This window comes from Myotis nattereri (genome assembly GCF_964212035.1).
Source record: "Myotis nattereri genome assembly, chromosome: 6".
Classification (NCBI taxonomy): domain Eukaryota; kingdom Metazoa; phylum Chordata; class Mammalia; order Chiroptera; family Vespertilionidae; genus Myotis; species Myotis nattereri.
The window spans coordinates 15,442,046-15,466,270 of record NC_138081.1 but is presented as its reverse complement, the minus strand read 5'-3'; the positions used below and the strand labels follow the sequence as shown (position 1 = coordinate 15,466,270).

General features: G+C 53.8%; 1 protein-coding gene across 1 annotated transcript in view; it reads right to left on the bottom strand.

Moving 5' to 3' along the window:
- Window positions 1-23: 23 nt before the first annotated feature.
- CUL9 (cullin 9) overlaps window positions 24-24,225 on the bottom strand; it is a 37,738-nt gene continuing 13,536 nt past the window's right edge. The window contains exons 12-41 of the mRNA XM_081093927.1: window positions 23,734-23,983; window positions 23,542-23,647; window positions 22,621-22,848; window positions 22,242-22,332; window positions 21,936-22,107; window positions 20,569-20,674; window positions 20,220-20,315; window positions 19,801-19,976; window positions 19,426-19,559; window positions 18,889-19,068; window positions 18,613-18,722; window positions 18,336-18,518; window positions 18,038-18,198; window positions 17,573-17,798; window positions 17,302-17,491; window positions 11,357-11,496; window positions 11,110-11,239; window positions 10,773-10,972; window positions 10,087-10,337; window positions 8,784-9,129; window positions 4,373-4,513; window positions 4,067-4,231; window positions 3,680-3,843; window positions 3,242-3,335; window positions 2,694-2,768; window positions 2,468-2,578; window positions 2,201-2,318; window positions 1,109-1,242; window positions 457-530; window positions 24-356 (exon numbers count right to left, since the gene is read on the bottom strand). Coding sequence (XP_080950053.1) covers window positions 164-356; window positions 457-530; window positions 1,109-1,242; window positions 2,201-2,318; window positions 2,468-2,578; window positions 2,694-2,768; window positions 3,242-3,335; window positions 3,680-3,843; window positions 4,067-4,231; window positions 4,373-4,513; window positions 8,784-9,129; window positions 10,087-10,337; window positions 10,773-10,972; window positions 11,110-11,239; window positions 11,357-11,496; window positions 17,302-17,491; window positions 17,573-17,798; window positions 18,038-18,198; window positions 18,336-18,518; window positions 18,613-18,722; window positions 18,889-19,068; window positions 19,426-19,559; window positions 19,801-19,976; window positions 20,220-20,315; window positions 20,569-20,674; window positions 21,936-22,107; window positions 22,242-22,332; window positions 22,621-22,848; window positions 23,542-23,647; window positions 23,734-23,983 — 4,745 coding nt within the window. The 3' untranslated portion in view covers window positions 24-163. The remainder of the gene's footprint in view (window positions 357-456; window positions 531-1,108; window positions 1,243-2,200; window positions 2,319-2,467; window positions 2,579-2,693; window positions 2,769-3,241; window positions 3,336-3,679; window positions 3,844-4,066; window positions 4,232-4,372; window positions 4,514-8,783; window positions 9,130-10,086; window positions 10,338-10,772; window positions 10,973-11,109; window positions 11,240-11,356; window positions 11,497-17,301; window positions 17,492-17,572; window positions 17,799-18,037; window positions 18,199-18,335; window positions 18,519-18,612; window positions 18,723-18,888; window positions 19,069-19,425; window positions 19,560-19,800; window positions 19,977-20,219; window positions 20,316-20,568; window positions 20,675-21,935; window positions 22,108-22,241; window positions 22,333-22,620; window positions 22,849-23,541; window positions 23,648-23,733; window positions 23,984-24,225) is intronic.

Sequence of the window (24,225 nt, the reverse complement as noted above, 5' to 3'; positions counted from 1 at the left end):
AGAACGGGCCTGCTTCAGAGAAGTATATGAAAAAAGTTTATTCAGTAAACAGAAGGTGCTGCAGATGCTGGGAACCGCCCCTCCGAGCACCCAGGACAGTGGTCAGGGATGAACTGCCGGCCCCCTGGCCCCGCGGCTCCAGGAGCTCCCTGCATCCTGCCCCTCAGTCATAGCCCTCATCCTCATCCTCATCCTCATCCCCGAAGAAGAAAGCGTCCCGGTCCAGGTTCTCCGAATCCCCGTCATAGGAGAAGGTGTCGTTGTCCATCTCCTCATCGAACTCGTCCTGCTGCCACTCGGGCATGTCATCTTCGCCTTCCTCCTCATCCGTCTCCAGCCCCGAGGAGCCCCGGGGCCTGGGGGGACAGATCGCCACCAATAGGGAGAGAGCCAGCCGCTCAGCCCCAGGGAGGCCTGCCGTATCCCACCCCGCTCCGGGGCTCCGCCCATACTCACCCACTGCTGGGCACATTGGACCCTTTCGCCTCCCGGGCCTCTAACGATGGACTCTGGAGCCCAACCCGAAAGTCCTGGCAGAGACGGAGGACAGGGGAGCAGGAGAGGAGAGGCCACTGGGCCTCTGCCCAGCGTTTCTCCAACCAACGTTCTCCGAGGGCCTACGAGGCGCCATGCTCCTCGCACGACGTTCCCACCTGCTCTCCCTTCCCCCTCACAACACCAGCGGTGTCTCCAGGGACACAGGACACAGGTCAGCACACCGGCCTTGCTTCAGCAGCTCAGTATATGCTCATGCCTTTCCTACTCGTGACTTGTCAGTCTGTATGCTCCCTGAGGGTGGGACTCCTGGTTCAGACTCAACATCAGCGTATTAGAGCTGGAAAGACTCTCAGCTCCCTTATTCAGTGGACCCCACCCCCCTGACCCCCACTCCCAGGATTCTGAATCCACATCTGGGAAGCGTGTCTGAAAAAGTTCCCCAACTGATTCTGCAGAGCAAGGATCTGGGCTAACGCCTTTATTTTGTAAGAAACGCCAGGAGGTTAAGTGGCAGGGTCCCACAGCACCCAGCAGGCTGGCCCAGGAGCTGGGGCACCCCCAGGTCTCCTTCTGGGTGCTGGGCACGGGAGGTCCAGGCGGGGCCGCCTACCTGGGTGGAATGCTGTAGGATGGCGAGCAGCCTCTCCTGGATACGCCGGAGCAGCTCCAGGCCCATGTGGAGACAGTCGGCCCGCAGGAGATGCAGGCCCGAGGCCAGGTCTCTGCACTGCAGCAGGAGCTCCTCTGCAGAGGGGACAGGGCGCAGGGCTCCCTCCCTTCTTCCCCCCCTCCATCCCCTCCTCCAGCAAACCCCTACTGCACACCCACCAGCTCTAGACACCCATTCTCCAGAGGCTTACACGCTAGTGATGGGGACAGATATCCTACATAATAAAGAGGTAATATGCAAATTAACCCACACCCTCACAGGATGGCTGCCTACAACCAGGCTGGTAGGGGAGGTTAGTGAGGGACGACCAAATGACTGAATAGCAGGCTGTGTGAGGTGACCAGGCCAGCGGGTGGGGGGCCATGAGGGGCGACTAGGCCAGCAGGGGTGGGGGCAGTTAGGGGCAACCAGGCCGGCAGAGAGGGGCAGTTGGGGGTGACCAGGCTGGCAATTGGGGGCGATTAGGCTGGCAGTGGGGAAGTGAAGGGCAACTTGGCTGGCAGGGGGGACAGTTGGGGGCAACCAGGCCAGCAGAGGGGGATAGTTAGGGGTGACCAGGCCTGCAGAGGGGGGCAGTTGGGGGTGACCAGGCCAGGAGGGGGGGAGTAAGGGGTGACCAGGCTGTGGGGGGGGGCAGTTAGGAGCAACCAGGCTGGCAGGGAGGGGGCAGTTGGGGGCAGTTAGGGACGACCAGGCTGGTGGGGGTGGGAAGCAGTGAGGGGTAGTCAGGCTGGCGGGGGGCACACACATCCCTTCAGAACAGCACCCATCGATTCAGACCTTGCCTCCCCCCACTGCACGAATTTCATGCACGAATTTAGTAGTCAAATAAAAGGTCAGGTGAAGACCTGTGCCCTTAGGCACTTACAGCCTGTACTGGATGCCTTTCCAGCAGAATTTTAAAAGGCCTGTGGTGATGAGGCCATGAATGAGGAATGACGAAGGGACAGCGAGAAGGTGGGAAACTGGAGCCGGGGTGCTCAGAGGGGAGGGGGCAGGAGAGGGGACTGAGCAGGCAGGGGCAGGCCTCACCCAGGAGGATCTGCAGGGCATTGGTGTGCAGCTCCAGGTTCTCCGTCTGCTGCTCCACCACGTCCACTTGCTCCGTTTCCTGGTTGTAGAAGCTGTACACGCAGGCATAGGCCAGCACCTAGGGGACCCAAGTCAGGCCTCCTGGCTGTGGGGAGGCACCTGCCTCCCACCTGCTCCCTCCTCCTTCCCTCCAGCCAACCGGTCAGAAGACAGCTGCCCAGCCCACCAGTCCCCTTGGGACATTCCCCCACCCCCCACGCCCCCAACCTTTCGAGCCTGCTCAAGCCCCCGGCAGGCATTGCTGAGGAAGGTGAAGGATTTGGGTGGGGGCACCTCATGGATGGCAGACACTTGGTCCCACAGGTTCGCAGCAAACTCCTGTGCAGAGGAAGGCGAGTCAGCGAGCGCATGCCCACACATCCCTTCAGAACAGCACCCATCGATTCGGACCTTGGGCCCCTCCCGGCCTCTCCCCCACCCTCCCCCTCCTCACCCGGGCCTGGTGATGGAAAGTACACCTCTCGTTGTAGTCCTGGAACCGCTTCTCTTGGCGAGCTGCCTTGCTTACCTGTGAGACACACAGGGGGCTACTGTGCTTTGCTGGGACAGCGTGGGCTCGTCAGACTAGCTACCATTCACAGAGGCCTTTCCACGCTTTCCCAGATTTTCTCTGCAACCCTCAGACTCTGTGAGGTAGGTCATATTATTACCCCCTTTTACAGGTGAGAATGCTGACGAGTGGACAAGTAAACTGACCCAAAGCCACATACTAACTGCAAGAGCCAGGTCCTGACTCAGTCCTTGCTCTCCGCTCTGCCCTGCTGCCCCGAGAATGCCCAGCCCACCCCAGCCCTCTGTAGCCACCTGGGGGTGGAAGTCCCACCCTGGGCCTCTGGTCCCCGTGCATGGACCTCCCAGGACAGACCTCCCAGCACTGCAGGCCTAGGTGGCTTCTGTCTTCTCCCCACTGAGAGAGCCCTCTGCTCAGGGCCCCTCCTGCCTGCCTTTGGGCCTCTCGCTCCTCGGGGCCCAGCCCCTTACCATGGCAGAGCAGTTGTAATAGTCTTTGTGATTTGGCTTCCAGGACTTGAGGCAGCGCCAGCAGAATCCATGGTTGCATTTGGCGCAGGTCATGCTACAGAGGAAGCTATCTGGTCAGAGGACTCCTGCCTCTGGCCAGGGCCGCACCAGGAAAGCCAGGGGCCTAGATGCACACGGACGGTGTCCCTGGCCCCTCCACGCCCTAACCTCACCAGTTCCTACTGAAAGCACCCTGGCTTCTGAGTCCCCACACACTAGACTAAACACGGGGGAACGTGAGCTGAGGGCGTCGCTCTGGAGGGTGCCCGGAGAGGGGAGTTGAGTAACTGCCCTTGTTGCTCAGCTTTTCAGAAGCCCCACCACCCCTTCCTCACCACCAGGCCTCTACTCTCTCCCATGCCTGCTGACTCCCCAGGGCCCACAGCACCCCGTTCTTACTGCAGACACCCTTCATTCTTCTCGATGGGAGTCTGACAGCTGGGACAGCGCTTAGAGATGAGCTTGGCCAGGTGCTTGCTCTGGGCCTCCACACTCATGCCATCATAGTAGCCGCCATCATCGACCCACTGAGACATGTGGCCACAGCTGGCAGGGTAGTGTGCCTAGAGCAGGACAGGGAGGGGAGGACACAGCCCAGCCCTTACTCAGGGGGCCCCTCCTGCTATTGTTCGAGGGGGCGGGAGGGAGGGAGGCTCCATTTGGAGGATGACAGGAGGAGGAACAAAGCTCCGCTCGGTGGCGGAGGATGAGGACAAGGCGGAATGTGTGTGCTGACCAGGGCCGGGGTGGGTCCTGGCTCAGCGTCAGGGCTGGGCAGGCGCCCACCTCGGGGAAGCTGCAGTTGAAGCAGGAGGCCCAGCCACACTTGGAGCAGGTGGTCCCGAAGCCCAAGCCCTGGCGGCACAGGATGCGGTCACAGCCCTGGGGGTTGGTGCACCACGTCAGGTTGGAGCAGCTGTCCACGTAGCCACGGAGCAGGGCCTTCTCGTACTGTGGGGACAGAGGCCACAGGCAAGGGCCTGGCTCGCTCGGTCGCCACACCTCCAGGCCCCCCGCACCCGCAGTCAGCCCACTCCCTGGGGTGTCCCCTCTGGCTGTGCACCGGGGTCTCTCTCTCGGAGGAGGGGGTACCTTGGAGATGACCTCTGGCGAGGAGACAATGGCACGAATGAAGGCTCCCGTGGGCTGGGCCGGGCAGTCGGCAATGGGGCAGGTGCAATTCATCACCAGGTTCTGCTCGATGCGAGTTGTCAGATACTCATTCCAGCAAGACTGGGAGGGCACAGGAGGGGCCGCTCAGGGATGTGTGGGAGCAGCACCAGGGGGCGGTGCCCTGGCCACTCATCACGCACCTCTCCCCCCTGACGCGGAAGGCCAGAGACAAGCAGCTTCTAGGTCAACCTCACAACTGACCCTAATCTTTCTGGCTTCCACTGATTTTCCTGGGATTGGTCCAAATTACAGTTGTCTTTGAGGATACGTGGGCCAGGACAGCAACCTAATTATAATTATTGTTGGGATGGACATAGAGGGATCAGGTAAAGAGAATTAAAAAAATAAGAAAGATTCAAGTTCCAAGAAAGAATTGGCGAGAGCAAGGTCAGAGAGGAAGGAGGCCGGGAGGTGGGTCCCCTTCCCCGCTGGGCGGCCTCTCCCCCTGGCCCCACTGCTCACCTCAATGCCTCTCTGGAGGCTCTGTCCCCCCGGACTCGGCCTCTTCTCCACAAAATAGACTTGCCCACTGCAGCTCCCAAGTCCTGAGAAACGGCCCCCCGCTCCCCTCCAGTTCCAGGGTCAGAACCTTCAATCTCCTGAACCCTTGTCTTGCGCCCATGTCACTGCCTCACCCTAAACCAGGCCACCGTCGACTCCTGAACTGCTGCCGGAGCTGATCCCAAAACCTTCCACCCTGTCTCTCCCCATCAAACCCACTTGGGTTATGCGTGACCGGCACCCGAGCCTCCCGGAACACTCCGTAAGAGCCCTTCCCTCACACTGCGGACAGCGGAGCTTTCCAAACGACGCACTTGACCCCAGGAGAGGACATGTATCTATGGTAGCAAAGCTCCAGGACAGCCGGAACCGGTTTGGCTCAGTGGATAGAGCGTCGGCCTGTGAACTGAAGGGTCTCAGGTTCGATTCCGGTCAAGGGCATGTACCTGGGTTGCGGGCACATCCCCAGTAGGAGATGTGCAGGAGGCAGCTGATCGATGTTTCTAACTCTCTGTCTCTCTCCCTTCCTCTCTGTGAAAAATCAATAAAATATATTTAAAAAAAAAAAAAAAAAAAAAAAAAGCTCCAGGACAGATGGGAAGCACTGGCCTGGACTTTTACTAAACCAAACAAGGATATATTTTTATGGATTTTTAGAGAGTGGAAGGGAGAGAGAAACATCAGTGTGAGACCGACACATCGATTGGTTGCCTCCTGCACATGCCCTGACCAGGCCCAGGGATTGAACCTGCAACCCAGCCACATGCCCTTGCCTGGAAATCGAACCCGAGACCCATCGGTGCATGGGCCAATGCTCTAACCACTGAGATACACCAACCAGGGCAAACCCCTTTTCATATAGTGAAAGAAACCCAGAGAAATTGAGAAGTTGAATGCAAACTTCCCGTATTTCCAAGATAAAACAGGACATTTCTCCAAATTCAGACAGCTACTTGCAGGCACATGGAGGCGGCAGGACCCCTCACCGCCACAGAGGACAGCTTGGCTGACCGCTCACCCTTAGGTACCCCCTCAGCTCTGGGCCTGCTCTTGGCTCATGCTGTTTCCACTGCCCAGCCCAACTGGTATTGGGTCTCAGGCCCTCTGGCAATCCCACCTGCCACTCAAGGCGCATCCGGGGAAGCCACCTCCAACTGCTCCAGGCCCCGGGACTCCCCACCCTGAGTCCTGCCTTTCACTTGTGCATTTGGCCGGGACTTAGTCACAGGCTCCTCCTCTGCTGGGCCTTGTCTATCAGCCTGTTTTCCTCAGTGGTGTTTTTAGGCTCCCTGTCTCCACATCGCTATAGAGTGGGGGTGCCCCAAGTCCAATGTCCTGGGCCTGTTTCTCTCTCCCTGGGTGATACCAGCCAGGCCTCTCTACTAAATTCTGAATTTGAAAACCCACCGTCTACCTGCCAGTCACACACAGGTCCCGACAAGCAGCTCCAACTTCATGGACACAAAAGACTGCATTTCCCCTCAAAATCTGTTCCCAGGCCCAACATTTCCCCCAAGCCAGTAAAAGATGACACATCCCATCCACCCCCCAGGAATCACCCTCCATTCCCTTGTCCCAAGCCCCCGAATCCACTCCCCAAGCCCTACCTGCTCTACCTCCAAATGCAGCCCCGCCCACCCACTCCGCTCTTCCCCTGTCCCTCGGCCGCACGACCACCTTCTCTGGCCTGTGTGGACCAGTCTCCGAAGGGGTGTCCCTGCTTCCTCTCCTGTCCTGTCCCAGCTTTTCTCCACACAAAGTGACCCTTTCACTCCCCTGCTTACACCCACCATGGCTTTCCCTGGAGCAAAGCCCACTGTGTGCCAATCCCAACTGGCCCCTGCACCTGCCAAGCCTCCTCTCCCCGCCACCCCCCTGCTGTCCCACCACTTCAGCGCACGCTCACTGGCTCTTCTCTCCGTCCACCACTCTTCCCCCCAGATCTCCTCCTCAGACGGGCCTTCCCCAACCTCCCCAGTCTGAAGTCCCTTACGAGGCCCCCAGCCCACTCCTAACCCCAGTCACTTCCAACAACATGACCCACTGCAGTCTCTTCCCTGCACTTATCCTCAGAGTGTGGGCCCCGGACGAGACTGCCCAAACCCAATCCGGCCCTGGGCAGGTTCCTTCTCCACCCAGTGCCTTCCTCTGCAGTCTGCCAAATGCGATGGCAAGTCCCTGCCTCGCAGAGAACTAGGACGGAACCAAGCAAAGAATGCGTGTGAGGCAGCACAGTGGCCCAGAGCGAGTCCCCGCAACTATTAGCTGCTATTTCCAGCCTCTAGTTACTTCTTGCTTGGATTGTCCCACCCCCTCATTCAGCACCCCGTGCTGTGCACACAGTAAAACCAGGACAAGTATTAGTTGAAGGAAAAAATGGACGGTCAAGGAAGTCAGTAAGGACCTAGAGAAAAGCGAGCACAGGCACCTATGTGAGAAGAGGAACTGGAAACGGAGCAAAAGGGAAGGAGAAAAGGCACAAGCGTGTAATGCACCTGTCCCAGACCACACACCCTGGGACGCTGCTGGGAGAGGCAGCGACCATTCATGGCAACCACGGTGCTCATCCTGTTAAGCTGATGCCGGTGAGGGAGGGAACATCAGACCCTCAGCACTCGGTTCCCTGCCTCCGAAGACTCCATACTCGCGCCCCCACCTACGGCCTTGTCTGCGTCAGCTTTACAGCAGCAAACCCTGCCTTCCCATACTTTTGTGCTATGTCCTGGTTTATAATACTTTTTATTTTCATATTAAATAAGAGCATATACCAGAGTGGAGCAAAAGCAGGTTTGTAGTTGTGAGTACACGAAACACAGTTTATTCCTGTATCATTATTTATTAATTAGTGTATTATTTTCCATATGAACTACAGACCTACTTTTGCCCACCCATATAAAAGAAGTGAAGATGTTCTAAGATAAAGACTTGAATGGTAGAAAGGAAACCATAAACTATTATCATCACCAATTTAATAACACCTCATTTACAAAGTGCCTTAAGGTATACTGTGTGTGAGATGTGTGTGTGATGTGTGCAAGACGTATGTGTGTGTGAGACGTATGTGTGTGTTAAGATGTGTGTGTGAGACGTGTGTGTGTGTGAGACGTATGTGTGTGTTAAGATGTGTGTGAGACGTGTGTGTGTAAGATGCGTGTGAGACGTGTGTGTGTTAAGATGTGTGTGAGACGTGTGTGTGTAAGATGTGTGTGAGACGTATATGTGTGTGTGTCTGTGTCTAGTCCTCAAACTTGACTGATACTGGGATCACCTGAGGTTTTAACACTCCATATGCTGGGGTTTCACCTGTAGAAATTCTGATTTACTTGGCCTGGTATATAGCATGAGCATTAGGATCTTTAAAAGCTCGTGATTGCCCTAGCTGGTTTGGCTCAGTGGATAGAGTGTAGGTAGAGTGGACCGAAGGGTCCTGGGTTCGACTCCAGTCAAGGGCACGTGCCTCGGTTGCAAGCTCCTCCTGCCTGGGCCCTGGGCCCTAGTCAGGGTGCGTGCAGGAGGCAACCAATCAGTGTTTCTCACATCGATGTTTCTGTCTTTCCCTCCCTCTTCCACACTAAGAATCAATGGAAAATATCCTTGGGTGAGGATTAAAAAAAAAAAAAGCTCCCAGAGATTGTAATACACAGCCAGTTTGAGAACCACTGATGCATACCAGTACCGCTGGATCCTAACAAAACTAGTGTAAGAGGGACTAAGAGACCTGTCCCACATTCCTGGGGTAGGCAATGGTGGCGCTAGGGCTAGAACCAGTAGTTGCCAAGGAACCGCATTCGAGTAGAAAGCCAGGGGCAGGAGAGAGCTGGGGCCTCACCTTGCAGCAGTAGTGCCTGCAGCAGAGAGAGGGCAAGTCGTCATCCGGCTCCAGGGGGCTGACACAGACAGGGCAGTGATCGGGGCGTGTAGGGGCAGCCTGGGGCTGGGGCACCCGCAGCCCAGCTGCCAGCAGCAGTGGCTGGGGGTTATCACTGTAGCTCTGCAGCAGCTGTTCGGCACTCCAGTGGGCATGAGCCAAAAGGTGCTGAGCTACATCTGGCTCCAGGTTCAGTGTCTCCTGCACCTGCCGCACCGTCTGCTCCATCAACCCTTCCACCTCCTGGGGGCTCATGGTGCGGCCTGCAGGCAGCTGAAGGGATGCCAGGGCGGCCACAGCTTCTGGGCTTGTGGGGCAGAGAAGAGTCAGTGGTCAGTCTCCCGGTCCTGCTTACACAAGCTACTAACTGAACCCCACCTTGTCCCCCAGCTCCCTGCTTGCACACCCCTGTCACACTTGCTTAACCAGCCAGAGAATAACCCCCAAACCAAGTGTCACAGCAGGCTCCTCCACAGAAGCATTTGTAGGTGTGGGGGTTGGGCTGGATGTCAAAGTGACTGCGGGCACCACAGGCATCGAGTGGGTGGGGGTCAGGATGCTAACTGACCTACAGTAGATGGGACAGTCCCACTGGAGGTCCCACCCAAATGCTGCCAGCATGTCTGTGGGAAAGAGTGTGGTCTGTGGACCAGCAGCACAGGTGCCAGACGCAGCTCTACGGAAGCAGGATCTGCATTTTAACAAGCTCCCAGGTGATGTACGCGCATGTGAAAGGTGGAGAAATATTCTAGTCTCGAGAACTCACTCTATACCCAGTGCAAACAACAGGCATGGAAGAGGTGCCCTAACAACTTCTGGTGAATTGGATCCGATGCAGAAGTTTTAGCCACTTCAGGGACAGCTATGGCAGCTACGGAAGCCTCCAGAACAGGCTTCCCATTGTAGTATGTGTATTTCACTGAGCAGAGTACATAGCACTCAATACAAATTGCATATTTCATCTTTGCTTAGATGAGATATACATAAAGGAGCTCACATGGGTGGGTTCCTTGCTAAGGGCTGACTCTAGGAGGAGGGGGACAGATTAGAAAGGAAAAGAAGGGGTGAAGGCACCGGAAGGAGGAATGAGGACGATCGAATGGGGGAAAATGCAGGGAGAGGGAAAAGGGGTTGGACAAAGAAATGACATGTGTTTCCACCAGGGAGCCTGGCCCCTCCCAAGTTATTGAGGTGCCATCTGTCATGGGGAGCCCATCTCTACTGCTTGCAGCCCCTGCAGGGGGCGGGGGCTGGGGGAGGCTACCTGGGCTTGGAGGCCTCGGTGGTCTGGCTGCCACAGAAGGGGATCTCGGCCTGGCCCCGGCAGGGCCCCGTGGGCTCTGGGCTGGCGTACATCAGCATCTGGGGCCAGTCATCACGCTGTTTCACATAGCCCTGGCCCAGGAGGTGCAGGATGCAAGAGAAGACATCTGTGCTGGTACAGGCCACGCCCCCGGCAACAGTGCGGCCCAGGCTCCCGGGAGGGTTTGGGCCCTTCTGCCAGGCCTCCAGCACCTGGATGGGAGGAGGAAACAGGCAGGCCATGTTACCTAGAGGAGCAGCCTGTCTAGGCTCGATGCCCAGCTGTTCCACTTACTATCTGTGTGACAACGGATAGGTTACTCTCTCATGCCTCATTTTTCTTACCTGTTAAATGAAAAGGACGACAGTAATAATAATACTGCCTAGCTCACAGAGTGGTGCGGATTAAATGACTTAATAATGCAAACTCTTAGAGTTAGGACCTGGCACAGGGTAAACACTCATGTTCTGTCTCTACTTTCAGTCTACCGGCCCCGTCAGGGATAGAAAACCCAGACAGAAATGTCACCCTGGGAGGGCTCACACTGACAGTTTACCCTGCCTTGTGGTGACCTCTGGCTCTAACCTCCAACCCCAAGCACAGCTTCCTCCCCCCTCCCCTAGCTTCAGGGTCCCCTCTCTGCCTACCAGACAAACCAGGTGATCAATGTGGAGGCCCTCCTCCCTGTGGGCTTTGAGGATACGGACAAGAAGACATCTCAAGAGGTTCCTCTTCTGTTCCAGGGTTCGACCCTCATCCTTCTTTACATCCAGGTACTTCTGGGGAGGTATCAGCCACAGGGCCTCCCCACAGGGCTGGAGCGCAGGCTCACGAACTCGCAGCACACCTGGAACTCACTGCCAGTTAGTGCCCGAGGAGGGGGAGGGGCAGAAAGGGGACCCGTTCTCATTCCCTACCACACTACCCCGCCCTGGGGGCCCCACACCCTATGAGCAGAGTCTCAGGCCAGCCCCACTGACCTACCCCCATGTGGAAAGTCCTGACCCTCGTGCAGGGTCAAAGGGCCATTCTCAGAGGTGAGGGGCAGGAGTGCCTGGAGCAGTAGCTGTGGGGTGAGGTCAGAATTCTTCAGCAAGGTTTCTACTGACACCTCCTGTGAGGAGAAACAGGGACAGTCAGAAGTGGGGAGAAAGGATGGGAGGAGGAACAGAGTTTAGAACAGTGGCAGACAAGGGGGAAAGAAGACAGAGAGGCTGAGGAGCTGAGGCACCTCTGTCTGGTTGAAGTTCAACAGCAGCCACATCTGCACAGTGGACACATGCAGGGTCTGGTCCCCAAACTGCAGCTCAGCCCGGCCCAGCCACGTCCACTGCAGCCGCCGATGTGGTCCCCGGACTGGATGGTTCTGACCTGGGAGCATGTCGAGGAGAAGGGTGGAGGCACAGAACAAGGGAAAAGGGGGTCAGGCGCTGAGGCGAGGGTCAATATTAGTTAGGTTTGCTCCTGCTAATCTCTCAGACCCCAGCATTACAGCCTCCGGAGCGCAGCCTCCCTGGCAAGTCACAGGCATCTGGGAGCACCCCCCACCCCGTGCCCCACCCTGCACGAGACAGGCTCCATGGAAGAAACACCGGAGACCTGGGCTTTGCCCTTAAGGAGCAGACAGATCCTCTAGGCTGGGTCTCTTCCTTGCCCTGTGTCCAGCTCGGGCAAGGCGAGCCTGGCAAGTGCGCTCAGACTGGAGAGCAAGGACGCTGTCAAAGGCAGCGAGTTTCAAACAGAGCCACCTGAGAGGTCACTCTGGCTACGATTGGACAGTTTGGACAACAAAAGAACGACACCCGAAACCAAGATGGCGGCATAGGTAAACACCAGAAATTGCTGCCTCCAACAAATTCAAAAATACAACTAAAAGACAAAACGGACATCATCCAGAACCACAGGAAGGCTGGCTGAGTGGAAATTCTACAACTAGGAGGAAAGAGAAAAGCACACTGAGACTCAGAGGAGGTGCAGAGGTACGGAGGCGGACATGGCAAGGGCTGGCAACTGAGGACGCGGCTGTCTTTTTGAATCGGGAGGGCATCACAAGCTCCCGACTGCCCTGAATTCCAGTTCCGGGAAGTCTCTGGGGACCCAGGACTCATACAGGGAGAAACTGGACTGTGTGGCAGCAGGCAGAACTCGGAACTCGAGGGCGGCTTTCTCTCAGAGGTGCTTGCAGTGATTACCGGGACACTGGGACGTGCGGCCCCTTAGGGCAGGGCTGAGGATCAGCCACAGCTGCTTGCTCCGCCCTGTTGATCCCCTGAGACCCCGCCCCACCCAGGCTGTGAGCAGAGCCATTTGCATATGAATGCCCTGGCCCTTTGCAATCTGAAAATTACCTAACAAACTGCAGCTGGGCCAGACAGACCCAGAACTTCCAAGAGAAGGCCCAAGGCCCCACAGCAGCTTGCACTGCTTCACAGCTGGGCTCCTGCTGGGTAGCCTCAGGCAGAGGCTAAATTAGCACCTCCTTAGATCCAAGAGCCAGTGTACCCAGTGGTCAGAGTGGGACCATCCAATTACAACTCCTCAGATCCATAAGGGACACACTCAGGGGCAGACTCAGTGAGCACCAACGCCCCACTGAAGCAAGTCTTGCCCCATAAGGGTGTCTCCAGCACAGAAGTTCTCCCACTGTAGACACAGCTGACTCTCACAGCCAATTGGCCTGGAAGTCAATTCCTCCCAGTGATACCTACAACAATCAAGGCTTAACTGCAACAAGACTGTGCACAAAGCCCACAAAGGGGTGCACCAAGAATGTCCACCTCAGGTAACTGGGGAGGCTGAGCCACTGGGCCCTATAGGACACCTAGCACACAAAGCCACTCTATCAACACAGGGAAGCATAAAAAATGCGGAAACAAAGAAACAGGTCACAAATGACAGAAATGGAGGAAAGCAAACTACTGGATATAGAGTTCAAAACCACACTTATAAGGTTTTTCAAGAACTTTCTAGAAACCACGGATAAATTTAGTAAGGCCCTCAAAAAGCCTGGTGAGACCGCCAATAAATGTAGTGAGACCCTCAAGAAATCTAGTGAGACCCTCGAGGTTATGAAAAAGGACCAACTAGAAATTAAGCATACACTGACTGCAATAAAGGATATTATGCAGAGTTCCAACAGCAGACCAGAGGATCGCAAGAATCAAGTCAAAGATTTGAAATACAAAGAAGCAAAAAACACCCAACTGGAAAAGCAAAATGAAAAAAGAATCCAAAAATACAAAGATAGTGTAAGGAGCCTCTGGGACAGCTTCAAGCATACCAACATCAGAATTACAGGGGTGCCAGAAGAAGAGAGCAAGATATTGAAAACCTATTTGAAGAAATAATGACAGAAAACTTCCCCTACCTGCTGAAAGAAACAGACTTACAAGTCCAGGAAGCACAGAGAACCCCAAACAAAAGGAATCCAAAGAGGACCACACTAAGACACATCATAATTAAAATGCCCAGAACAAAAGACAAAGAGAGAATCTTAAAAGCAGCAAGAGAAAAACAATCAGTTACCTACAAGGGAGTACCCAAACGATTGTCAGCTGATTTCTCAACAGAAACTTTGCAGGCCAGAAGGGAGTGGCAAGAAATATTCAAAGTGATGAACAGCAAGAACCTACAACCAAGATTACTTTACCCAGCAAAGCTATCATTCAGAATTGAAGGTCAGATAAAGAGCTTCACAGATAAGGAAAAGCTAAAGGAGTTCATCACCACCAAACCAGTATTATATGAAATGCTGAAAGGTATCCTTTTAGAAGAGGAAGAAGAAGAAAAAGGTAAAGATACAAATTATGAACAACAAATACACATCTATCAACAAGTCAATCTAAAAATCAAGTGAATAAATAATCTGATGAACAGAATGAACTGGTGATTATAATAGAATCAGGGACATAGAAAGGGAGTGGACTATTCTTGGAGGGGAAAGGGGTGTGGGGGATGCAGGAAGGGACTGGACAAAAATCATGCACCTATGGATGAGGACAGCGGAGGGGAGCTATGGGGAGACAAAAGAGGAACAACTGTAATAATCTGAACAATAAAGATTTAATTAAAAAAAAAAAAGAATGACACCCACAATGGATTGAAACACATGAAATATTTTTAAATCCATGAATTCACAATGATGGTTGTTTTTTGTTGTTTTTTTAGGAGACTTCATTGGGCATCTTTAGAGGATGCCAGAGAACCAACACATTATTTTGAAAACTGGTTCAAAATAAAGGGTAGAAGGAGAGAGTCAAGCCTCTCCTGTATCAATGGTACTTGAAGGTAACTAAAACGCTGATGAGAAAAGTTCCTCTGTATAGAGAAAGCATTCCAGCAAATACACAAGGAAGGAATGATAGAACTAGAATGTCACCAGTCCGTAACCCCCAGTGAGATGGTCAACCTACGCAATGGTAACGAATGACTGTCTAGTGGAAAGCTGATGGGAACCATATGCAATGTGTACATCAGACTAACAACACTGACACCCACTGGTCCACCTCAGCACAGAAAGACAGCTAGAAATAACACGCCTCCTGGAGAAGGCCGCAACACCACCCATGGCGTGTTCCTGCCCAAGAAATCCAACTCAAAGCGGAATGAGCTTCTACAGCTAATGATCAGTTTTCAGGAAATAAAGGAGACAGAGGGGCATGCTAGAGGACACCTCGTGGATACAATCGGCAGAATCCAGCCTGTCAACAACTCTACTTGGAAAACAGCCCAGTTTCCCTCACAAACAATCGCAAAAGGGGTAGGGAAAAAAAAGGGAGACAGGAACCCAGATTGATGGAGAACTAAATCAAGTTCAATACGTGGGCTTGGTTTAGATCCTTAATAAACAAAAACACCCAATTTTAAACACTTTGACAATTACATAAACATGAACACTAAATGTATATTTGATATTAGGAATTGTTAATTTCTAAAGGTTTGATAATGTAGTATCCTTGCCTTTAAAAAGAGAGTCCTTATCTTTTCAATTTCAGGGCTGTATGGGGTGTGCAGGAAGCAGCCAATCAATGATTTTCTCCCATCATTGATGTTGCTATCTCTCCCTCTTTCTCTCTGACATCAATAAAAATATATTTAAAAAATAAATAAAAATGATCTAAAAGAATTATCCATCCAAACAAAAAGTAGTAGGATAAAAAAAGATGTACTAGAAAGACAGTAACCAAGGAAAGATGGTATACTATTAATACCAGGTAAAAATGGACTTTAAGAGCTTTACTAGAAGGTCACTCCATAATGACAAGATCTAATTAACCATGAAGATTCTGTATCTGCATAGCCCATTGTGATAGCCAGTAGCCACATGTAGCTACTTAAATTTAAACTGGTTAAAGTAAACTAGTCATATTTCAAGTACTCAATAGCCACAAATGTCTATCATACTGAACAGTGCAGAACGTTTCTATCCTTGCAGAAAGTTCTGTTAGCAGCACTGTTAAATAATTTTAAAGTTGTATATAATAACAGTCAAAATATATAAAGGGAAATTTACATACTTAGTTTAGAAATTCACTATCATAATGGTAGATTAGAGCACACCTCTCTCAGTAACAGATCAAGCAGATAAAAATAAGGTTATAGAAAGTGTGAACAATACAATGAACAAGGTCAATTTAGTGAAATATGTATAATCTTGTATCCAGCAACAGAAAAACACACATTGTTCTTAATCACACATGGAAAACTTACAAAATTTGACCATCTACTTGGCCACAAAGGAAGTCTCAATAAATGGCAAAGATTCAGTATCACAGAAACCTTGTTCTTTGGCCACACTGGAATGAAGGTTGAAATCTAAAACAGAAAGAATACTAAACAGCCCCGGCCAGGTGGCTCAGTTGGTTGGAGCATCGTCCAGGACACCAAAAAAAAAAAGAACACTAAACAAACAAAACAAAAATCTGCTTGGAAATTTTAAAATCTACTTCTAGAAAACTATTAAGTCAAAGAAAAAATAGCCCTGACTGGTTTGGCTCAGTGGATAGAGCGTTGGCCTGTGGACTCAAGGGTCCCAGGTTCCATTCCCGTCATGGGTGCCAGAAACAAATTAAAAAAAGAAAAAGAAAAAAAAAAGAATAAAAATTAGAAAATTCTCTGAACTAAACAATAAAAATATTACATAATAAAAACTTGATTCAACATCCCAAATGTCCATCAGCAGCAGAAAGGGTAAATATATTCCTACAATGGACTATGACTCAGCAATACAAAAGAACACAGTAATGACACAACTGACAACCTGAATCACTCCCACAGACATTAAGTTGAGAGAAGGAAATTAGATACAGCAGAATATATACTCTCTGATTCCAATTATATGATGTTCATATACAGGCAAAAATCTATGGTGACAAAGGGAAGAACAACAGTTTCCCTTGGAAGAAGATACTGACTAGAAAGGAGACATGAAGGAGATGAAGGAGGGAGCCTGCTGGGTGCTGGGAGTATTCTGCATCTTGAGCTGGGGGTGGTTAAGGAAATGTATATGGAAACAAAATTCATTAAGTCACAATTAAGATGTGTGCGCTTTACTGACTACTAATTATACCTTAATAAAAAATAGTTCATATAAAATAAATCCACCCTAGCTGGTGTGGCTCTATGGTTAGAGCACTGGCCCCCCGACTGAATGGTTGAGGGTTGGATTCTGGTCAAGAGACATACCTTGGTTGCAGACTTGGTCCCCAGCCCCAGTCAGGACATATGTGGGAGGCAACCAATCGATGTGTCTCTCTCACATTGTATCTCTCTCTCTCTTTCCCCTTCTCTTATACTCTCTCTAAAAATCAATGGAAAAAATATGCAGGGGTGAGGATTAACAACAACAAAAAAGTATAGATCTTATAGAATGCAGCTAAAGTAATATTGAGAGGGCAATTAATAGCCTTAAATACTTATATTTAAAAAGAAGTCTGAAAAGACTAGCATGCAACTTGAAGTTAGAAAAAGGAAAATAGAACCAATTCATATAAAGTTGAAGGAAATGAGAAATTAATGAAAATCTAATCCACACTTCTTCACCCTTCCCTAGGAGACTGCTATTGCTAGAGAATGTTTCTTCCTATCTATGCATTCCTGTCCAAAGGTCACCTCCTCTTCCTCTCTTGCCACCCCAAACCTCACCCCAATATCCAATTGCCTGTCCCATCTCCTCACTCTGGCTGTAGAAATTGGAGAAGCGGTCAAGGGCATCACAGAATTCTGTGGGAAGGCACTTTCTGGGGTGGTACAGGTAGCAGAGTGGGGAGACGGGCCAGCAGCGTGGTGACAGGACCAGTATAGAAACTGCTGGACCTGGGTCCTCGAGAAAGACTTCTTTCCCGGACTCCTCTTCTTCCTCTTCCTCCTGAGAGAGAGAAGAGTTTCAAGGGCTCTTGGGCTCCCCTCTTTCCTCTCCCGTTCTCCCGCTCTCCTCCCTCGCTCTTACCTCTGCTTCCAGGCCCTGCTCTTCCTCATCCTCCTGCTCCAAGAGCAGCCTGTCCAGCCGCTGGAGCTGGAAGAGGTGGAACTGGCGCTGCAGCCGCTGGGAGGCACTCAGGCTCTGCAGCATCTGCTGGGGAAGGCGGTGGGGGAAGCAGGAACCGATCTGCTCCAGCACGGCCCCCTCCAGCCAGCTGGAGCCCAGGCTCAGGAGACGGTCCGCCATGTAGTGCCTGCAGCACACACAGCCCAGGCCCGGCCTCAGTGTGGGCACTCGGCACATAGGTCCCTCTGCTGCAGCCACCCTGGGTCACGGCCCTACTTCACCTCCTCCTTCCCACCAAGGCCATGGCCATCTCTGGATCTTAATCTCTTCTCCCCACTGCCCTCCTTCATCTTCCCTCTAAGACTCCATCTTTGTCCTCTCTACACTCTAGGCCTCCCATCCCCTACTCTGTCGACCTTCACTCACTGGTAAAAGTGCTCAAAAGTGGTGGCCAGCTCCAGGCCAGAAAGGACCATGATGGGCTCCAGGTGCTGCTGAAGTTGCCCCAGCATGTCTGCTCCAGGGGTTCTGCCAACCAGGCAGCCCTGGATCTGCTGGTCGATGTGTCTGGCAAACTGCTCACTCATCTGGGGCAAGGGAAAGGGCACTGGTGAACCAGGAAGAGGGTGGAGGAGAGTGGGGAGTGAAAGAAGATGAGAGGGCAGAGAGGGGTGAGCCTTGCATGAGCTTACGCCCTGCCGACTGGGAGGCTGATGGTACTCACGTGAGTAGCCGTGAGGAAGGACTGCTGCAGCAAGGCGCCTGAGAAGCCACTGTGCAGGGCCAGCGTGAAGGCTGCCCGAGGCCCAAAGAGCTCTGAGCCTGCTCTCTGCAAGTGCTCATAGAGTGCACAGTAACGAGGCACGAAGTCTGGGGCCCTCCAGGCTGCAGCCAGGAACCTGCTGACCTGAGGAGAAAGAGCAAGAAATGTAAAAGGGAAGTCCCAGTATGCGGCCAGCCTCGCAGACCCCCTCCGCAGAGCTCAGCTTCCTGCTGCCCACCTGCTCCTGCACCACGCTCAGCCAGCACTGCGTCATGCTCCTCAGGCTACTGCTAGGGAGGACAGGTGAAGGCCCCGGGCTCCGGTCCTGACCCTTACTGTTCCTGCTGGCTGTAGAGACACCGGGCAAAGGAAGGAGTTTCATCTCAGCCTCCGCTGAGTCTCGGGGTCTTGGGTACTGACCCCTGGAAATGTCCACAGCAAAGCAGTGAGGAAGAGTAACACCTGCGAGGGGAGGAGCCAGGTTCTCAGCTCGGCCGCCCCGGCGGGGACTTACGGGGCTGCATGGATGGCTCAGGAGAAGGCCCCAGAGGAGGCTCCACATGCACCAGCAAGTGGCAAAGGCGACGAACTCGAGAGGCAAAGGATGCTGCTCGACTCAGGGGGTTCCGAGAGCTCTCCCTCTGCTCTAAGTACTGACCCAGCAGCCATCCCAGGGAGCTCACACCTTCCGCGTCTAAAAGAAGATGGGTCGGGAACAGGTCCCCATGGGAAATGGGGCAACAGACAGCCCGGGAGGAGAAGGAGCAATTGTACAAAAAGGTTTGGGGGCCAGCACAGCTCTCGACCCCCCTCCCACCACGGTCTGCTTCAGCTGGAGTCTGGGGATATGGAAACAGATTGGGGATGGGGTGGAGGGAAGATTCAAATACCAGAGTCTCAGGGAGCAGTCTGTGGAGGAAGGAAAGGAACATGGAGGTGACAGGCCTTCGGGGATAAAGACAGGGACCAAGAGAACCAAGAGCATTAACCCAGGCGGTGCCTGGGAACGGTGACAAGGAGCTGGTTAGTGGGCCAGGGTCCGGATGGTTACCGGGGCAGGTGATGTTCTGCACCAGGGGGCTGACCAGGGCCTCCCAGCAGGTCTTGCCCAGCGCTCGGGCGGCCTCATCATCAGGGAGGAAGCGATCAGCAAAACTCTGTTCATGGCGCAAAACCTTGTTCAGTCTGGGGATAAATAAACAGTGTGTGGTCCAGGATTAAAGGCACACATTTCCTTGTGGCTCCACTCGAGTGCAGTCAACTCCTAATCACCCCGTGCTCAGTCCACCCCCAGCTCTTCCCTGGCACGTACTTCTCACCTGTGTTCACTTCCCTTGTGTCCTGGCCACTGCTTTACCTTTCACACTCCACAGCATCTCCCCTTCAGTGTCCTGCTCCCTGACCCACCTCCTCCGGCCTCACCCACCTGGGACAGAGCTGGAGGAGGCGCCTGCGGTCCTCTGCTATGTCCCGGCTCCAGGCTTTCGCCCGGATTGTGTAGAAGAGACATGTACGGCGACACAGCTGCTCTCGGAACAGTGGCCAGAAAGTGGGCTTGGGGCCCAGGACCTCCACACCCCGAACCCGGGTGTCGATGCCGCCCTGTTACATGCACACACTTATCTGTCACCTAAGTCACCAAGCACGACCAAAGCCTGGCCTCACCCCTGAGTTCCCTGGAGACAGTCCTGCATCTCTGGGACTCAGCAGGGTCCTGGGCCATCCCCAGGCAGACTGAGGAGAAGCCTTGGTCCGAGCCTGGCCCCCAAATGCAGTAACCCAGTCACTATGGAAACCCCGTGCTACCTCTCGATCCTCAGACCCCCGCCTCTGCCCCTGCCCTACCTGCTGGCAGCGCTTTATGCGGATCTGGATGACGGGCCAGAAGCGGTTCAAGTTCTCCAGGAGGACCACCCGGCTGGCGGAGGGCACCACATTCACCTGGCGGGCAGGGGAGAAGAGGGAGGGCGGGGCTGGAAGGACTGCTGACAGCAGCCAAGTCTGTGACGCTGTGTGCCCATCACTGCTCCTGCACGGAGCCCACGGACCCACTCCGATCCACACCCTTAATTCCGCTCACTGCTCACGGGGAGGAAGGGATATGGAATTCCGCAGGGGTGGGCCCTTCTGATAAGGCCCTGGGACAAACCGAAGGGTGGGGAGTAAGGGGCGGGGGGATCACGAGGGTCCCCACCATGTTGAGCTCAGTGCTGATGCAGCTGGTGCTGTCACCCCCATACACCACCACCCTGGCCGGCATGTAACTGGAGTCCTCACTGGCCACCAGCAGAGTCAGCTGCCTGGGAGAGGAGAGAGGGGTCAGTCAGAATCAGGACTCTGAGCTTAGCTCACAATTTCAACCCACCACTTCCTCGTCAGACTCCTGTCCCTCTGCTTACGCATCAGTCCTCCCTAGACCGTTTTTGCCTTTGTCTTCCCCCAAGTGGCTTCAAGCTCATACTTTCCACTGAAAATTGCCCAATGACTCCAAATCCACATCTCTACCCTACACTCCTCTCCTGAGCTTCCTGCTGTGTGTCCAGCGGGCATTTCCGTGTCATGCCTCAAAGTGGAAGGCACCTCAAGGTCAACAGGCCCAAGTGGAACTATCATGTCTTCAGGAACGTTCTCTCCCCTGGGAAAGAAAACTGCCACCCCCCAGCCCCCCACAACCGGACACTGTCACTGTGACCCTCCCTCTTCTGCTTCCCTCCTCAGGCCCACCGCCAGTCCCTTGGCTCCACCAAAGACGTCCCAGCCCATCACCTCCTGGCGATTCCCATTCCCTCTGCCTAACTGAAGACAGCCGTCACTTTTCAGCTAGACCACTGCATAAACCTTAAAACTCCCATATGCCAGAGTGAGTGTTCTAAATTTAAACACCCAGCTCTGTCTCTTCCCTTCTTAGAACCCTGCAGTGGCTCCCCCACGCTGCAGAATAAAGCTCACACAACTCTTTGTGATCTGGCTCAGCCTACTTTTCTGGCTTCATCTCCTGCTGCTTCACTACACATAACCTTCATTCCAACCAAATACATTTACTTAAAGTTCCCCCCATACACCATTTCTTACTCCCATTTTGCTCACATGCTGTCCCTCTGCCTAGAATATCCACTGCCCTCTGTTTATCTCGCCGTTTTCTGCTTCAAAGCTCAGCTCAGTCCACCCCTCCTCTGGAAGCCTTGTCTGACCCTCGGCTGGGCTGGGGGCCCAGTGCACACGTCGACCATGTTCTCACTCTATGCTCTTAGTCGACCTGGTCCCCCAACTAGACTGCATGTGCCCTGATGACAGGTCCTGTATGTTGTCCTTGTAGCTCCACACCATGGCACAGTGCCTGGCACAGAGACACGTTAAACAAATGCCCACAGAAAGAGAGGCTGAGTTGCTGATCTCCTTCAACACCAAGCACAGGAAGTGACGGCTGTACCTGCTGGGGAGCACGTCACCAGGCTCAGGGGGGAGGAGGTCTCTGTACCTGTGTGACTACTATTCACTGCACAGAATGAGCGTGTCCCTCAGGGATTTCAGACAGGGCTGTGCATGTGGGTGTATGCGCACCTAACAAGAATACCACGGCGCATGTGCACGGTGATGGAGTGGGAGCCGGTGCTGCCGTTGGACTCCCAGTAGGTCTTGGGGTTGCGGTCGGTCAGCTTGCAGGCCCGGTGCGGGTTGGAGGACACCTCCACCTTCTCCCAGCACTTGTCCTCCCTCACCTCCACACTGGAGCCTGGGGGCGGGGGGAGGGGGTGGCGGTCACAGCCTGGTTAGTTGAGAGAAAAAAGGCAAGGCACTGGAGAGCAGAAGAGAAGGGAAGAACAGATGCTGGGGTGGGAGCCAGGAGAAGGCAGAGGGGGCACGAACCCTGGCAGAGATGCCTGAGGAACACGTCAAAGAAGGGGATGTTGATGGGCTGGTGGGTTCGTCTGTGGTCTTCGATCTGGCCCAGCACCATCTGCAGCCGAAACAGGAGAGAGAGAGAAAGGGAAGGGGGAGAGGGGAAAACACAGAAAAACAAAGTAAAAGACATATGTGAGAAAGAGTCAAAGGGCAACAGATACTCAACCCACTTTTCCCCAGACTTTGGAAGAACAGGAGCAGGTGAGGTAAAGGTTGGGAAACAAGTGCCCCAGGTTTGCTATGACTCATGTCCAACAGGGATGCCAAAGGGGGACACACTGAATCCCCTTCCCCTGCTTCTGCCTTCCATCTCCCTTCGCTCTGTACCCACGAGCCGGCCCACCTGAATGCAGCCAGCCAGGATGCTGGAGGTGAGGCTGCTGTAGAGCTGGGCGTGCTTCTCGCAGTCGGTCAGCAGGTCGCGGAGCTCGCCGGCCCGCAGCACCAGCGCCGGGTGCTTGTCCGCCACTTTGCAGAGGGCCTCCTTGGCTCCCAGGCAGCACAGCACCACCGCATAGTCCTTGTGCGCCGAGGCCAGGCGGTGCAGGAAGCGGAGCAGCTCCTGCACAATCTGCGCCCAGAGCCACAGAGTGACGCGTGGGAAACAAGGCCAGGTCACGCTGGGGGGGGGTTAGTACAGGGAAGGTCCTAGCTGAGATCCTGGAGCAACTCAGAAACCCAGGGAAAGGAGAGTACCAAAGGCAGGAACGGAAGACTGGGGTGCTGGGAGTCCAGAGTGAGCTGGCAGGAGCTGGGCACACCTCCCCAGGCCTCTTCCTGCCAGGGCCAAGCTATCTCAGCAGCCAACCTCGGTGCCCAAGCCTCTCACACCCTGAAGCGGGGGGAGCAGGAATGTTTGGGTTGCTAAATGTGGGCTTCTCTTCAACTAGTAATCTAAATCCAGGTGCAGCCAAAAGCTTATACAGGCACATCTCATTTTATTGCATTTAGCTTTATGGGGCGTGACAGATGTTGCATTTTTAACAAATTAACGGCAAGGCCCTCCACCAGCAAAAAGATTACAATTCGCTTTATTGCGATATTCGCTTCACTGTAGTGGTCTAGCACCAAACCCACAGTATCTGGGACGTACACCTCTATTTCAAAGGCCCGGTTCTGGAGACTCTTAGGTGGCATCAGCTTCTCCTTCTGACCCACCCCTCCCAGTGTCCAGCCCCTTTAGAAAGGCTATGCTGTCCCTCCAGAAGTAGCTGGGGCCCGAGGCTGCCTCCCCGTCCCCCACCCTTGCCACGTCTCTGGTTACCTCAGAGTCACTACTGGGGCTACTCAGGCAGTTGAGGCAGGGCTCCAAGACCTCATGCCAGGGGAGGGCCATTGCCTCAGAATAATCCAGCAGCTGGGTCATGACCCTGGTGAGGGGATGGAAACAAGTGAAGTCCCTACAGTCTGCCAGCGGCCCCTGCCACCAATGCACGGGCCTGGACAGGTCCCTCACCCCAGCGCCGTCAGCAGCAGGGTTTTGTTGGGCCCGGGGGCATCCAGAGTCCGCAGCAACAGGAGGAAGGGCTGGGCCTCCTCCTGGAGGCGCTTGAGGAGGGGCCTCAGGGCCCCCCCAGGGCCCCCTTCACGGCACAGCACACGCTCCAAGTCCAGGAGGAGTTCTGCAGATGGGCCTCCAACCAGGGACCGGATCAGCAGCTCGGGGGACCCATCCTGGCCCTGGGCACCGGGGGGCTCCAGTGTTGCTGCCCAGACACATGGGAGGAAGAAAATACATACAAAGAGGATTCATACAAGTTGGCCAAACCGAGAAATGGGCAGGTCCTGAAAATCACCCCCAGATTTCCCTCCCATTCGGAGGTGCCTGCAGATTTTACAAAACTATTGGGGATTTTCTTTTCTGGCCCCAAATATATACCTAGCTACATCTGAAGAAATGTCTAGAAAGGCAAACGCTGTCACATTTACCGTTTTTAATCTCCTATAT